The sequence below is a fragment of the Octopus sinensis genome, linkage group LG18, assembly GCF_006345805.1.
Source record: "Octopus sinensis linkage group LG18, ASM634580v1, whole genome shotgun sequence".
NCBI classification, from domain to species: domain Eukaryota; kingdom Metazoa; phylum Mollusca; class Cephalopoda; order Octopoda; family Octopodidae; genus Octopus; species Octopus sinensis.
In genome coordinates, this window is record NC_043014.1 from 30,718,635 (window position 1) to 30,734,648 (window position 16,014).

Genomic DNA, 16,014 nt, shown 5'->3' on the forward strand with positions numbered 1-16,014 from the left:
TGCTAGCATGGAAAGTGGGATCAAGATAATGATGAAAATTTTTTTTTTGACCAGGCTATCAGATGTTGCTACACATCGCTGGTCACAATGCACTTCACATTGTTTTAGCCTTCAACTGACGGCACCCCGCTGGCTAAGCGAGCAGGCCAACAGAAGAAAGTGTGAGAGAAAGTTGTGGCAAAAGAGTACACCAGGGATTGCCACCGCCCCCTGCCAGAGCCTCATGGAACTTTAGGTGTTTTTGCTCAATAAACACTCACAATGCCCGGTCTGGGAATTGAAACTGCGATCCTACAACCGTGAGCCCGCTGCCCCTAACCACTGGGCCATTGTGCTTCCACGATGATGAAATTACTCTGTATATATATATATATGTACACGCAATGTGTATTTACATAGATAAGTCTCTCATTAAAGGTTAAGATTTCATAAAAAAGGATCACTGTCATTATGTTTCTGACCAGAACATTTTATCCTTACGTTGCTTCAATTCACTTTGTTACTATGAACAGACACCAAATCCCCTAGGATATATTCAGCTTCAGATCAGAGTCAATTTGTTTTAGTCTGAATTGTCATTCAATCTGGGTTCTAGTGTTGATTGTGTGCTGTTGGGGTTAGTTTGTAAGCAACATTTCTGTTCTTGTAAAATTCATCCACAAAAGCTACATGCCACTAGGTGAACTTATGATATCAAGACAAAAGAGCGTGTTTTTCTATATTGATTTGCTTTAGAACAGTGACGCACAAACTTCTTTAGAAGGTAGTCCACATAATTCATAAGGAAAACTTCATGAACCACCAAATATAAATTTAGTTTTAATTGCATTATGCAACATAGAACATAAATATCCTAAACTAAGAAAAAGACACATGGAAATTAATTTACTCTTGATTGACTTATATTTTAGATTGTCTTATGTAAAAAAAAAGTTAGTGACTTCCTAGGTCTTGTGAAGATTGCCAGGACCACCAAAATTTTGGTGTTCTTCATTTAGGTCAAATTGTGTGACACTAATCAAGAAGGGTCTGTGTCTGTTACTTCTGCAGCTTTTGTAGGCCTTCTGTGACTAGGGAATTTAATGAAGTGAATGTTTCTCTTGAAAATTTGAAGTCAATGACTTCAGGAAAAACATAAGAAGGACTAGGCATAGTGGTTAGTGCAGGGCCTGGGGTGGAGGACACAGTATAGATCATGAGACACCAGTGAATCGGAATGCCTGAGGCCATTCAAGAATTTGGACCTGGAGATCTCCATTTCCAGTGACTTTGAGGGCCATCTCCTAGTGGTGTCAGGCGTCAATGAAGAGCCCTCGACTACAACAAGACGACCAAAGTTTTTTTTTTCCAAGGTCTGTGGTCTCCCGCCCCTAAGCCCTAGACCATCACCTAATTACCCTTACCTGTATTGTTGCTTAACAACAACAACAATGCCTGAGTGAAAGTTGGAACAAGGTCAGTCAGTTTCAAGGAGAAGAGGCCGTTATAGTTGCAGTAGAAGAGGCAAGGAGAGGAGACAGCACATTTGTAGGCCAGTGGTCGGGAATATTGGTGAGCAACTTCCTGCAAACCAGTCCAGTGGTCTTTCTTTGGATGCAGTCTAAGATGTAGATCAACATCATCATTATCATTTAGCATCTACTTTCCATGCTGGCATGGGTTAGACAGTTTGATTGAAACTGGTAAGTTATAGGGCTACACTAGGTTCCAATCTGATTTGACATGGTTTCTATGTCTGGATGCCCTTCCTAACACCAACCACTGCAAGAGTGTAATGCGTGCTTTTACATGTACAAGTTACATGACACTAGCATTGACCATGACAACAATTTCACTTGGATGCTGACGTACTTTTTGCTTTTGAAGAGAATAACAAAGTCTTTTTGTTAAGATATGTATTTACCTGAAAAAATCCTTGATGATGGTGAGAGCCCAACATTTGAAGCAACCTTGAGGGTTCTAGTCAATCATATTTAGCAGGGTGGAACAATCATGTTTTCTTGTTAGGTGTAGCAATTGTCTATGGCTTGAAGGTAACACGACTTGCATGAACCAATTGGAGGATATTTTGTGGTTACTTGCCTCATTAAAGATTATAATACAATCTCCCTGAAATTATACCCAATCATCTTGAAAACTGAGGAACATCCATTGTTCAAGAAAGCAGTGTCTGAAAGAATGGGAGCTATAGCTGGAAAGATTTGATCACAAGCCTGCTCTATCAAATTAGGGCTGAGCTGAATAACTACAACTAATTATATCCCATTTTTTAAAATGAGAGAATGATGCTGATGATAAAGCTTCTTTTGCTATTAAAAACTTTTATATATGTACATATATATATATAGAAAGAAATGAGTGGAAATTTTACCGTGAGTGTGTTAAATTATAAGGCATTAAGAGAATGACTCTCCCTAGACACAACAGCACATATATATATATATAATATATATATATATATATATATATATATATATAGAGAGAGAGAGAGAGAGAGAGAGAGGTGGCTATGTGGTAAGAAACCTGCTTCCTAACCACATAGTTCTGGATTCAGTGGCACCTAGAGGAAGGGCCAACCAAAGCCTTGTGAGTGGATTTGGCTGACAGAAACTGAAAGGCTGTTGTATATATATATATATATATACAGGGTGTAATGGGTAAATTGTCGCCATATTATATTTTCAATTTCATGCATGCACATTTTTTGCTTTTGATTTTATCAATTACACAGTATAGTAGGGTTAGTTGGGCACTGTCTGTGAGAAAAACAGCTCCATGACACAATTCACTCTGCCAGAAATTTGGAAACAACATGCTATACTGCTTGGCATTTGCCATGGAAGCTCCAATAAGGACATTTCAGAGTGTTTGGATGTCAATCTGAGGACAGTGCAGAAAATTTGGAAAATGTTGGATGAGTCTAATGGTGATTATGAAGGTACAGCAGCTCGGAAAACTCACTCTGATCATTCTGATAAGAAAACAACTCTTGAATTTGTTGATGAGATCCAGGCCATGATTGACAATGATCCCTCCAAGTCAATCAGGTACATGGGAGTGTCTGAATTTCTTATCAGGCAAGTAGTGCATGAAGACATTTAGTATTCCTCATACAAGATGGGAAAGTTCCAATTTTTATCCCAAGCCATCAAGGACAAGAAGAAAGACTGTGCTACAAAGCTTTTGAACAGACAATTTCTGTGACCACATCACCCCTAATATATGGCCACCTAATTCCCCAGACTGCATCCCACTTAATTATTATGTGTAGGGCACAGTGGAACGAGAGACCAACAAAACTCCTTGTTATATCATAGATGAACTGAAGGCAAGAATTAGGGCAGCATTCACCAACTTAAACAAGGAGACCGTCTAGAAGAGTTGCAAGAAATTCCGAAGTTGCATGGAGGCTGTGGTTGAAGCCAATGGAAATTTTATGGAATAAATTTATTCTTTAGTATTTCAAGATATTTTGGTAAATATATGTTAAAATGAGATGTCACTGCTATTTCCCTTTTTGCGTAATTTAGACAATTTATTCACTGCACCCTGTATACATACATACATATATGGAGCAATCAGTTAATGTGTTCAGCTGTTCACCGAAAGGTTGGTGGTTCAGTTCCCCCCAGGGATGATGTGTAACTAATCTGTGAAGGTGCATGGCCCAGTGGTTAGAGCATCGGGCTCACAATCAAGAGGCAGTGAGTTCGATTCTTGCACTGAGTTGTGTTTTTTGAGTAAGACACTTTATTTCATGTTGCTCCAGTCACTCAGCTGTAGAAATGAGTTGTGACGTCACTGGTGTCAAGCTGTATTGGCCTTTGCCTTTCCTTTGGATAACATTGATGGCGTGGAGAGGAGAGTGTGGTATGTATGGGATACTGCTAGTCTTCCCTAAACAACATTGCTTAGATTTGTGTACCGGAAGGGAACTTTTTAGGTGCATCCCATGGTCATTCATGGTTTATTGACGTAGAAGGTTGGAAGGATCTTTTCGGTTTGAACGGCAGTTTTTAACATAATTTCTAGGTAACTAAAAAATTTTAAACTTCGTATACTGGTAGAATGTGTTTATAAAACATCTTTTTCTCTTGGCTTTATTGAGAATTGTTGTTTTTTTTCTTCAAATTCAACCAGTCACTGACGTCTATTGAGATAAAAAACATTGTGCCGTATGAATATGTCCCTCGTTTAAGAAACAGATTGGATTTATTTACATTTGTGAAGAAAAAAAGATACCCTTCCCCCCACCCCTTCCCCTAACCCTAAAACAGATTGAAATGCAATAGATCGATACTAGGGTCATAATTATGGGTGACAATTTCATATGACACCGCTAGAAAAAACTGCCGTTCAAACCGAAAAGATCCGGTTGGAAATTTTTTCCGTATCGAAGTTCGATAAGCCGAGTGAGTCTTTGAGTCTGTGCTTGTCCCCTCACATCACCGTTTGATAACTGGTGTTGGTGTGTTTACGTCCCAGTAATATAGCGGTACGACCAAAATGACCCATAGAAATAAGTACTAGGCTTAAGAAATTAGTCCTGAGGTCGATTTGTACGACTAAAACCTTTCGAGAGGGGGCTCCAGCATGGCCGCGGTCAAATAACCGAAATAATAAAAGAATAAAAGAATTCTATTTCACTCGTATGTAACTTAGTTTCCATGGACGATTGAAGGCTTATTATTGTGTCCCTTTGTTCAGAACTCTCTACTGTTACGAATCAATTTTAAAGTAAAACTCTACTTTGCTTTAGTTTTTTTTTTGGAACTCCACAGCCTACCATGAAAGGATATAATATTCCTTTTTCATTGATATTACTTTGGACTATTTTCTTATGGAATGGTTTGTTCATATATTTTCCTACTTTAATGATTCCTTTTTTCTTATCCACGTCACCTATCTCTTACATATGATATCTGTTTTACATGAAACTACTTCCCCAAATGTTTCGAAACCTAAGCCTGTCATACAACCGTAGCCGGATATCGCGTTAATATTTGTCATTATTCATTTTCCTTCCTCTTAATCAATAGTTAAATCAGCATTTTATAACAAATAAACTTTATGAACACGTATATATTTACACACAATCGGTTTTTATCAGTTTAAAGATTCATTATACTCACACATACTTAGTTCAATCATAGTTTTATACACAAACACACATTTCTGAAAGAGATAAAGAGAGGTGGGGGTGTATGCATAAGTGTGTTTAACAAGACTTTTATTATTATTTATTTGGTTATGGAGTCTCTACTTTATTGTCGGCATTTGTTACTTTGTTCTCTCGTGTTTTCAGTCTATAGGTTTCTGATTGTAACAACGTTGCCACGAACCAAGATTTAATCGTTAAATACTACGTATTCCTTATAAATGACTAGGCATTACCCTTCAAGTTTTGCTAAAGAATAAACCATACGAGATAACATATGTAGTTGCTCAACCGGTTAGATATAGCAGTCAAATTTATTTGAAAATAACATACTTTTGTCTCAAAAAAAGCAAACTAAGTTTAAATCGGATTTAGTTTAGTCTGATATGCAAACGCTCGGGATGGGCATGTTTAGAAGGCCTTTAATCCTAAGTCTGCTTACATCTGGGGCTAAATAACGTGTACTTGGAAATATATGTTCACATAGGCCTATTTTGCCTTCTTAGGAGTTAAGGTATATGTCTAGCTTATCTGATTCACTTTTTCTTTAAAATGAGTCACGAGTACTTTATATTTCATTATTAGTTTAACAATAGTATTTTGATTCCCCTTTGTGTCAAACATTCACAATTTTATTTCGTTTTTTGTTTTCGTTTTCACATTTGCTATAATAATCTTAGATGAAATGAAGACATCTGATTTTTCCCATCTTTGAGAAGCTTGTTGTTTTATGATTTCTTTAAAATGAAAGGAAATACAAAGTTCGCCAAAGAAATGACAAAACTTCCTTATTTTGTTATCGTATTTGCGTTGTTTGTCAAGAGTGAACTGCCCGCTTTTTGCTAGACAGATTTATCAAGTCCACAAGCGGACACTGAACGCTAACACACACACACATATTTGTGTGTGTGTATATATATATATATATATATACACCAACTTGAGTACTTTTTCTGCTTTGTTTTTTGGGTATACCCAAAAGTATATAACACTTATATTCTAACTTAGCACTTTCAAACAGAATACAAAATAAGTAACGCGTACGTACAAAAACAAACTACCACGCGCACACACATGCATACATGATTTAGATACAAAAAAGATAATAAAATTGAAAACAAATTCAATATTTAAACGTCACAACAAAATTCACAAGATATTTGTTACACGTATTTACAACATGGACTTTAGACATGAAACAAAAAGCGTGCATGTTGGTAGGTGGTGATAGCGAACGAAGAGTCCAAAATGGACTCAGCATTAACAGAAGTCAGTTTTGTTCCACCCTTTAGACAGTACGGTATGTCATTTCGTTTAGTTGTGAGAAACTGATTAAAATCCCACACTGATTTCTGCTCCAAGTTGCTTCTATTTTCAAAGGAAACGGAAGATACTGTGGTTTAAGCACCTCCAACCCCTCATAACTTTTTTTTTATTTTTTGGAATTTCCCAAAAATTCTTGCGGATTTGTATTCCACACTCAGGAATTCATACGATTATATATATATGTATATATAAAAGTTTTAAAATTTTGTACCTCTCCCACATAAATCCTAAAAGTTCCACTCTTTTTTGTTTTTATAAAAAATAAGATACGGACAGTCCGAATTTTTTGCTAAAATCCCAGCAATGGACCACCCTTGGGTGCATCATCATTCCATTGTGTTTACGACAAGAAAAATATTTTAAAACATCAATACGTGTCACTGACAAAGAAACAAGGTATCAGGTGGTCGTGAGATGTGCTAAAACAGCTAAATCGCCCTTAAATCTCAAACACAAAGTTTTTTTTTTTTTGCATAATCGTTTGAATTCCTGTGTGTAGAATACAAATTCGCAAAAATTTTCGGAAAATTCAAAAATATAAGAAAAAGTTATGAGGGAATAAATGGGGTGCTTAAACCAGAATTCCACCAAAGATACTTGTTCTCACCTACCACAAAAATCACTACTTTCACAACCACTGCAAAATAGAAGATCACAATAACTGTCTTTCCAAAATGACACCAATATAAAAATAATCTCTGTGAGTGACTCATCCAACTGTATTAGCAACTGCTCAATACAATACACTTCCACTGATGGCGATATAAGTGGGTATGGAACAATTTGTTGTGAACACAAACTGTTTATTGTTCATTTTCTTTAGCTTTATTGGTTGGCTGAATTGTCATGGTTCTGAGAATCATTATTTAAGTTGTTTTTTGTTTGTGAAAGGGACATTGAGTGCCCTCTGTGACAGGTGATATTGATGCAGTCTTCACCAATTGTGAGATGACAACTGCAGGAAGAACTTGGGTTGATGAGAATTCCCATAAATTGATGTTCTGGGGAAGGATGATTAGGTGTGGTACCTGAGGTGTGTTTGAGATGCATTATGGTTGATGAAGACGGGAGATGAGGAAGGGTGGTATACAGAAGAGAAGAGGCTGCTGTAGCAGAATTCAAATAACAAGAGATAGTGTGTCTGCTGATCAGAAAATGCAGTGTGTTGGTGAGTGGATCATTGCTGTCACTCAATCAGCTCTCTTTTGGATGTGGTCTGGAATGTATCAGCAACACCGACTCTTGTGTAGGAGCAGTTCGTTATTGTGGATCTCACTTGATCTTTATAGTGGGTCAGACTGAAGTATATTCTGGGTCCTATAAAGGAAAGTGAGTCTTTAGAGTGCAGTTTTAAGTATGTCATGTAAGTAAGGTTGCTAGGAAACATCATTAGAGAATGTGAGGCCTACTTTTTGTAGCATCTTTGAGTGGCTGTTTTATGCAGATGATTGGGTTGATATGGTACTGGGCTACCTGTTGAATAGTCAACAGTCTAATCTATAACTATGATTGGTATAATTCACCAATTGTAGACAGTAGCTGCACCATGAGAATTGATAAAGTTCCTCAGTATGTGCCGTTGAATTCAATTTCTCAATTCCATAGAATCTTGAGATTTGGTATCAAAGATTATTTAGACTTGATTCAGTAGTATTGCAATATCTAGAAGTTGGGCCTGAGAGTTATTCTAGACACATACTGAATGACTTATAGAACTGACCAAACTTGTTCTCGGCAATAGTAAATGTCAACTCACCTTACCCATGAAGGTTGTCAACTTACGCTTATCTTTTTCTATTCTTTTATTTGTTTCAGTCATTTGACTGCAGCCTTGTTTGACCACTGCCTTTAGTTGAACAAATCGACCCCAGGACTTATTCTTTGTAAGCCTAGTACTTATTCTATCAGTCTCTTTTGCTGAACTGCTAAGTTACAGGGACATGAACACACCGACGCTGGATGTCAAGAGATAGTGGGGGACAAACACACACACACACACACACACACACATATATACATATTATATATATATATATGATGGGCTTCTTTCAGTTTCTGTCTACCAAATCCACTCACAAGGCTTTGGATGTTAAATAGTAGAAGACACTTGCTCAAGGTGCTGAACCTGAAACCATTTTGTTGGTAAGCAAGCTACTTACCACCCATGCAGCTACTCCTGCGCCTGTCTATTGACTGATTAAACTTAATCTAATAGGCAGTGATCCCCAAATGGTATTGATAAATTAGGCCAGTTGCTAATATTCTATTCATGTTTGTCCCAAATCCTGTACTTGATCATCTGTAGAATATATTTGCAGTTCAAATAGTGACCATTTTGTCAAGTAATTTTTATTGTTTCTTAAATTTTAGTTTTTTGTTTGCATAGCTTATTACAATACTCACCAACTTCTCTGAAAAGGTGTGAAATACTATGTACACACAAGATTTTTTCAGGAATGTATGTATAGTATACAATTAAATATACCAACAATAGTACATTGCTGGTTCAGTAAAAGGCAATATTGATACTGGCAGGTTTCAAACCATGAAGAAGTAACGAGCATTGTTGCATTTAGATGTCCATGAATATATAATTATAATTAACCCTTTAGAATTTTAAACTGGCCATATCCTGCCCAAATGTTCTACCTGTTTTATGCTCAAACCAGCCAGATCTGGCCTCACACACCTACCATACAATGTTACTACTGTAAAAATAATCATATCATTGAAATCTCAAAGCTATGATATAATCCCTGATTAATACAAAACAATGTAAATGAATTAGCATTACATTTGACAGAATAATCTGAATGCTAAAGGGTCAGATGACCATAATATAAGCTAAACTTCTCAGTTAAAAAGATACAATGTCATCCAAGTTGTTCTAATCTAAATGAAAAAGAATTGTGGGTTTTAATCATCATCATCATCATCATCGTTTAACGTCCGCTTTCCATGCTAGCATGAGAGAAAAATTATTTACATATGGATTAAAAATATCAGTTTTAAATTGAATGTTGGCAAAGCAATGTGAAGAAATACACAAAGTTTGCTGTAGAGAAATGAAATGTATGCACACTAGCATTAATGTTAGTTGTAGCTATTTCTCTTCTGTAGGCCTTCTGTTTTTGAGTAAACAGAGCCAAACAGTAAATTATAATTTTCCTGGAGTCCCTAGATAACCTTAACACATCAGCTTTTAGGGTAAGATTTTTTTCCCCTACTGACGTACATTTTAAAAATTGAAATAAGTTTAGGTATGAAATTAACTTTTTTTTTGCAACTACAATACAGGAAAAAGGTGGTTTACACCTTTTTCCTGTATTGTAGTTGCTTTCATTTATAGTAAATGGAACCCATGTTCAGTCTCTCAGTCCTTCTCTAGCAGAAAGTCCTGGCCTCTGCTTGAACTAAGCATATCTTTCCTTACTGAGCATTGTAAAAAAATAACATGCTTGTGTTGAAAACAACCAACCATAAAATCAATGGTTCACCAATATTTTTACTCCATTAGTCACCATCATCAACATTTAACGTTCATTTTCCAGGCTGGCATGGGTTGGACCGCTGGACAGGAACTTGCAAAACCAAGGGCCATACCAGGTTCCATAGTCTGTTTTGACTTGTTTATTTGGCTGAATGCCCTTCCTAATGCCGACCACTCAACAGTGTATACCGGGTGCTTTTATGTGGCACCATCAATGCTTTTTACATGGCACCAGTGCCTTTTACATGACACTAGCACTCACACCAATACTTTCTATATGGCACCTTGATTTTAGGATCCCAATTCTGTAGTGGTGGGCAGGTCTTCTCAGGTACAATAATGTGCCACATATCTCAGTCCTCTGTCATCTCCTTCTTAAAGTTCAGCATTTTGAAATTGACCTTCAATACTTCGTCCCATGTCTTCCTGGGTCTTTCTCTTTTACAACTTCCTTCCACTTTGATAATATGTCTCATTCTCAGTGCCATCAATCCCTCTAACATTATTAGTTATCTGTGGTCCACACAACTATTAACTTTGGATTGAAATCACTTTAAAGAGAAAATTTGTATCCTAGAACCAAGGCCAGTCTCAGGTAGGTTAGCATCAAAAGGGTTAAACAACACTAATGTCCCTTTGTAAGACTTTCTACATTCTCCTTATGCATAGAACTCTCATGAACTCGTGCTGCAGTAGTTTTTATAAGTTCATTGAAATTTCATAGGTAGTTTCTGTGTTGCATTGGAGTTGCTGCCAACTCTTTATACCTTACTATTGATTGGACTCTAGTTAGGTGCAAAAAAACCAGAAACAGATCGCACAAGACACTCTAACAATTCTAATATCAGCTGAAGGTTGGAAGGGCTAGGTTGACCTTGGAGAAATTTGAATTCAGCCACCTAGATATATGTAGACTGCCGGTGGCATGTAAAAAGCACCCACTACACTCCCGGAGTGATTGGCGTTAGGAAGGGCATCCAGCTGTAGAAACTATGCCAGATCAAGATTGGAGTCTGGTGCAGCCATCTGGTTTGCCTGCCCTCAGTCAAAATCGTCCAACCCATGCTAGCATGGAAAGCGGACGTTAAACGATGATGATGATAGATCCACTCAGAAACCTAAATACATGCACACATAGATATGCATACACATACATATATATAAATATATGCACAAATGCATGCATACACACACACACATACACATGATGGCTGTCCAGTTGTGGCTGAAGATAACCATCACTGACTATTAAGAACATTGTGCACTCAAGTAGCAGTGCCCATGCAAAATTTCAAGTCCAATCAGGTTTGCATGACACCTCATAGACCCTCTCCACCCTATTCTCATGATTCAGAGGCAAGCCAAGAAAAGACATCCAGTGCCAATATGAGTTACAGACTCAGGAATGTGGGAATGTCATGATCTCAGGAACAAATGAAAGATTCCTAAAATTGTCTAGTGCCACTCCTTGCATATCTGGTTTTATATCAGAATGACCTTCAACTGGAGACATGTCTTTAACCCTTTCGATATCAACTTGTTTAAAACCACTCTTGGTACTATAGCATAGCTTTCCTATTTTAAAGTGATCAAAATTACATTGCTTTCACAGCACATTTCACTACCATGTAGCATTACTGATCATATGCAAAAGCATCATACAATGTACCTTTCACTCAGAGAGAGAGAGAGAAAGATAGAGAGAGCTTTTGTTGGCAGTAGAGGTGATAGCTCTCTAAACTTTGTTCATCCTATTCTTATTCTAGCAAGTACATTTTCTGAGCATTTAGAAAATCTATTTCCTGTATGTCCTAAGTTTTTATTGCTCCTGCACATCTTTCACATATACCACTTTCTCCATTATCCTTCCTGTAACTCTGCTGCACCTCTTATGTGTCCACAGTTTGCACTGGGCACATCATATAGATACACCTTTCCTACATATCAAGCAGGGCCATTTATCTGTGGAGAGTGGAGTCCTGTCTGCTTTCCTGTTTACAAGAACTTAGGTATTTGCTAAGATAAATTATGATTTTAGGTTTTGCTTCCGCACCTGGAATTTCATTTCTAATTCTACTATAGATTCTTCTGTGAGAACGTGGTTATTAGGATACAATAGTCCCCAAGAGCAGCTGGTTTTAAATTCCTGTTATGGCTTGGATGTTAATAATGAAGAGAGGAGTTCTGAGAACCAAGCCCGAGTGAACTCCCACCTGTATTCCCAGCTAACGGTTGCCTTACTGACAGCATCCCTCTACATTCATCTACCCCTGTCCTTCTCAGAGACCACCAAATCACAAAGCAGGAGACCCTGTTGAAGGCTTACTCCAGGTCAACAAATTGAAGCTTACTTTTAGCTTCATACTAAGAAGATAGTATCAGTAGTACTTTTCTCCAGCACAAAACTAAACTTCATGTCATCTTTTTCTAATTAGTTAGGCTATAACTCTCTCTGTAATTTTCACAACCTGGTCTAGCAAATTGATACCTCTGTGTAATTCTCTCTGAGGCATCTCTACCTTTGTAACAGCTGGCTATAATACTGCTACACCAGTCATTGGGTTTGACATCTTCCTGTACAACCTGATTAATTGACCTGATCATAGATCAGTCAATTAAATTCTGTTTTTGTTATTTGTCTTCAATTCCTTCCAGAATCTTTTTATTTAGTGTTTTGTTTTGGGTGTTCTCAAAATTAATTTAGATTTAAGCTTTGGTCTGGCTTACTTTTCTTACTTTCTAATTTGTGACTACTACTTCTTGAATTTTCTGTTTAGTATCTTGTTTAGGGCTTTAATTGAATGGATTGACCTTAGTACTAATTTTTAAGCCTGGTACTTATTCTGTTGGTCCCTTTTGCCAAATCACTAAATTATAGGGAGGTAAGCAAACCAATACTGACTGTCAAGTGGTGGGCGGGCGTTTGGGGGACAGATACACACACACACATTAAGTTTCTTTGAGTTTGGTCAGCCTGGGGCTGTAATAGAAGATACTTGCTCAAAGTGCTACACAGTAGGATTGAATGCAGAATCATGTAGCAGGGAAGGATTTTTAACATAGACTCAAAGCTACATAATAGTGTGTAGGTGTGAAATCATTGCCATTACTTGACAGTCATCATCATCATTTAGCATCCGCTTTCCATGCTAGCATGGGTTGGACGGTTCAACTGGGGTCTGGGAAGCCAGAAGGCTGCACCAGGCCCAGTCTGATCTGGCAATTTTTCTACGGCTGGATGCCCTTCCCAACGCCAACCACTCCGTGAGTGTAGTGGGTGCTTTTTACGTGCCACTGGCACAGGTGCCAGACGGGGCTGGCAAACGGCCACGGTCGGATGGTGCTTTTTACATGCCACCGGCACGGGGGCCAGGCGAGGCTGGCAATGTCCACGATCGGATGGTGTTTGTTACGTGCCACTACCCTACAATTGGTTTCCAAAGCCAGCAATTTTGGGAGGAAGTCGGTCAATTACATTGACACCACCCCCTACTCTGATGAACTAGTACCTATTTTATCAACCCTGAAAGGATGAAAGGCAAAGTCAACCATGGCAGAATTTGAATTTAGAACATAAAGACAGACGAAATGCCACTAAGTATTTTGTCTGGTGTGCTAATGAGTCTGCAAGCTCATTGCCTTCTACCACCCTATAATTAATAGTAATAATAATGGTTTCAGCTTTTGCAACAACAGCAGCAATTTTGTGGGAGGGGACGAGTCAATTACATCAACCCCAATATTCAACTAGTACTTATTTTATTGACCCCGAAAGGATGAAAGTTAAAGTTGACCTTGGTGGAATTTGAACTCAGAACATAGCAACAGGTGAAATACCACTCAGCATTTACGTGCGGGTGGCACATAAAAAGCACCCACTACACTCACGGAGTGGTTGGCATTAGGAAGGGCATCCAGCCGTAGAAACACTGCCAGATCTGACTGGGCCTGATGAAGCCTTCTGGTTTCACATACTCCAGTTGAACCATCCAACCCATGCTAGCATGGAAAACAGATGCTAAACGATGATGATGATGATGATGATTTCATCCAGTGCACTAACAATTCTGTCAGCCTTAATAATAATAATAATAATAATAATAATAATAATTTCTTATATTGGTACAAGGCCTCGAATTTAGGAGGAGAGTACAGTTGATTAAATCAACCCCAATATTTGACTGGTACTTTATTTCATCAACCCTGAAAAGACACAAGGTCAAAGGTCAAGTTGACCTTATTTAGATTTGAACTTAGAATATGAAAGGTCATATAGAAAAGTACCAGTTAAACACTAGGGTCAATGTAATCGACTTATCCCCTCCTCCAAAATTGCTACCCTTGTAACAAAATTTTAAACCATTATTATTATTGTTGTTTAGGCGGTGAGCTGGCAGAATTGTTAGCACACCAGGCAAAATGCTTTGCAGCATTTTGTCGGTCTTCACATTCTGAGTTCAAGTTCCATCAAGGTCGACTTAACCTTTTCATCTTTTCATGGTTATTTAATTACCTTTTCATCTTTTCAAAGGTCGATAAATTAAGAACCAGTGTAATCAACTATCCTCTTCCCAAATTTCAGGCCTTGTGCCTATAGTAAAAATGATTATAAGGCGATGAGCTGGCAGAATTGTATAAAAGGAATGGTAGAAGAGTAGCTTTAAGTCCTCTATCTGATGTGATAGAGAACATCTTAAGATGCACAGTAACATACTGTTGCATTGAAGCCAAGTCATGGCAGGTGAAAAATGCCCCTGAGAGTGAAATACAAAAATGCCTTAGGAGTGTGTGGGAGCAAAAGACCCACACCACCCAAGGAAAGAAGTTTGTAACTATTGAGGTGAGATGTGGGACGGAAGAAGCCAAGTGTCATTCCACAACCCCTTTGAGAAACGACAACTTCTCCTTAATCCCCAGCTATCATGGCCAGTGTCTTGCCAATATTAGGGTGTTGAAAGTGCCACCAGAAATATCCATCACCTGGTTAGTGGTGGCTGTCCTGACAGTTCTAGAAGACGAAGGGACAGTATCAGAGATCAAGAAAAATACCTAAGCAAGACTGGTCTGGTATAGGTATGGAACTGACTTTACAATCTAAGCAGGACCATATCAACCAGCTGCCCAATCTCAATGATTTCCCGGATGGTACTCACCTGTTGGTGGAGAGTAGAAAGCCAAGATGCCACATATGAACAACCAATTACAGAACTTCAAAAACTTGAATATTCGTCAGACTGTAGACGAAATGTATCCATCAGTTTTACTGTTGTGAACAAGTGCAACAGTGAATTAATGGATTTTGTAAGTCACAACAAAAACAAAGACAGAGGGAAAGGAATTTGAGGATTTCATCCTCAATACCCTCAATGACAGACCTTTAATTAAAAGGTTGTCAGATGTTTACAAAACTATAAGAGAAAAATTCCCATGTAGTGTGGGGATTTTAAAGTTGATAAAAGGATGTCAGGAGGGCCTTTTAAAACGTTTTCGCCAGTAGATAGGCCTGGAACTCTGGGCTTCCCGAGAATCAAGCTGATTAATCTCCTCTTCTTTTAAGAATGGGGTGTGTGAATGTGTGTGGCCTGGGATCAGCTTGGAAACAAGGTCACTTGCTCAATGATCTCAGGTTGCCTGATTTGGATGTGGTTGCCATTAATGAAATAAGGATCTGCGGAAAACTCGCTCTAGCATCCATTTTCAAGGACTAGGAGGTATTCTCATCTTGTGGTCTATAGGGAGTGGGTGGCAGTGTGCAGTGCTACTTCAAAAATCCTTAGATCTCCAAGAACAGGGTATCTTCCTGGACCTGGATAGTAGGTTGGTGGTTCTGGACGTGAATGGCAGCAAAGGTATGCCTTTAGACTGGTAGCAGTTTAAGGCCAGATTTCTTCAGGCATCTAGAAACATTCTTGGGAATGTCTCACACTTTAGTACTAGCGGGTGACTGGAATAGTATTTTGGATGCACAGAAAGATTGTGTGGGTTTAGTACATAGCAGAAGTGGGTGTAAAAGCCTCAAAGACTTTCCAGCTTTCTGACA

At 38.1% G+C, this 16,014-nt stretch overlaps 1 protein-coding gene across 2 annotated transcripts in view; it reads left to right on the plus strand.

The window, feature by feature from the left end:
- Nucleotides 1-4,698: 4,698 nt before the first annotated feature.
- Nucleotides 4,699-16,014, plus strand: part of LOC115221304 (nicastrin) — a 70,276-nt gene continuing 58,960 nt past the window's right edge. For both annotated transcript variants that reach the window (XM_029791463.2, XM_029791464.2), the window contains exon 1: nt 4,699-4,848. In XM_029791463.2, coding sequence (XP_029647323.1) covers nt 4,788-4,848 — 61 coding nt within the window. In that variant the 5' untranslated portion in view covers nt 4,699-4,787. The remainder of the gene's footprint in view (nt 4,849-16,014) is intronic.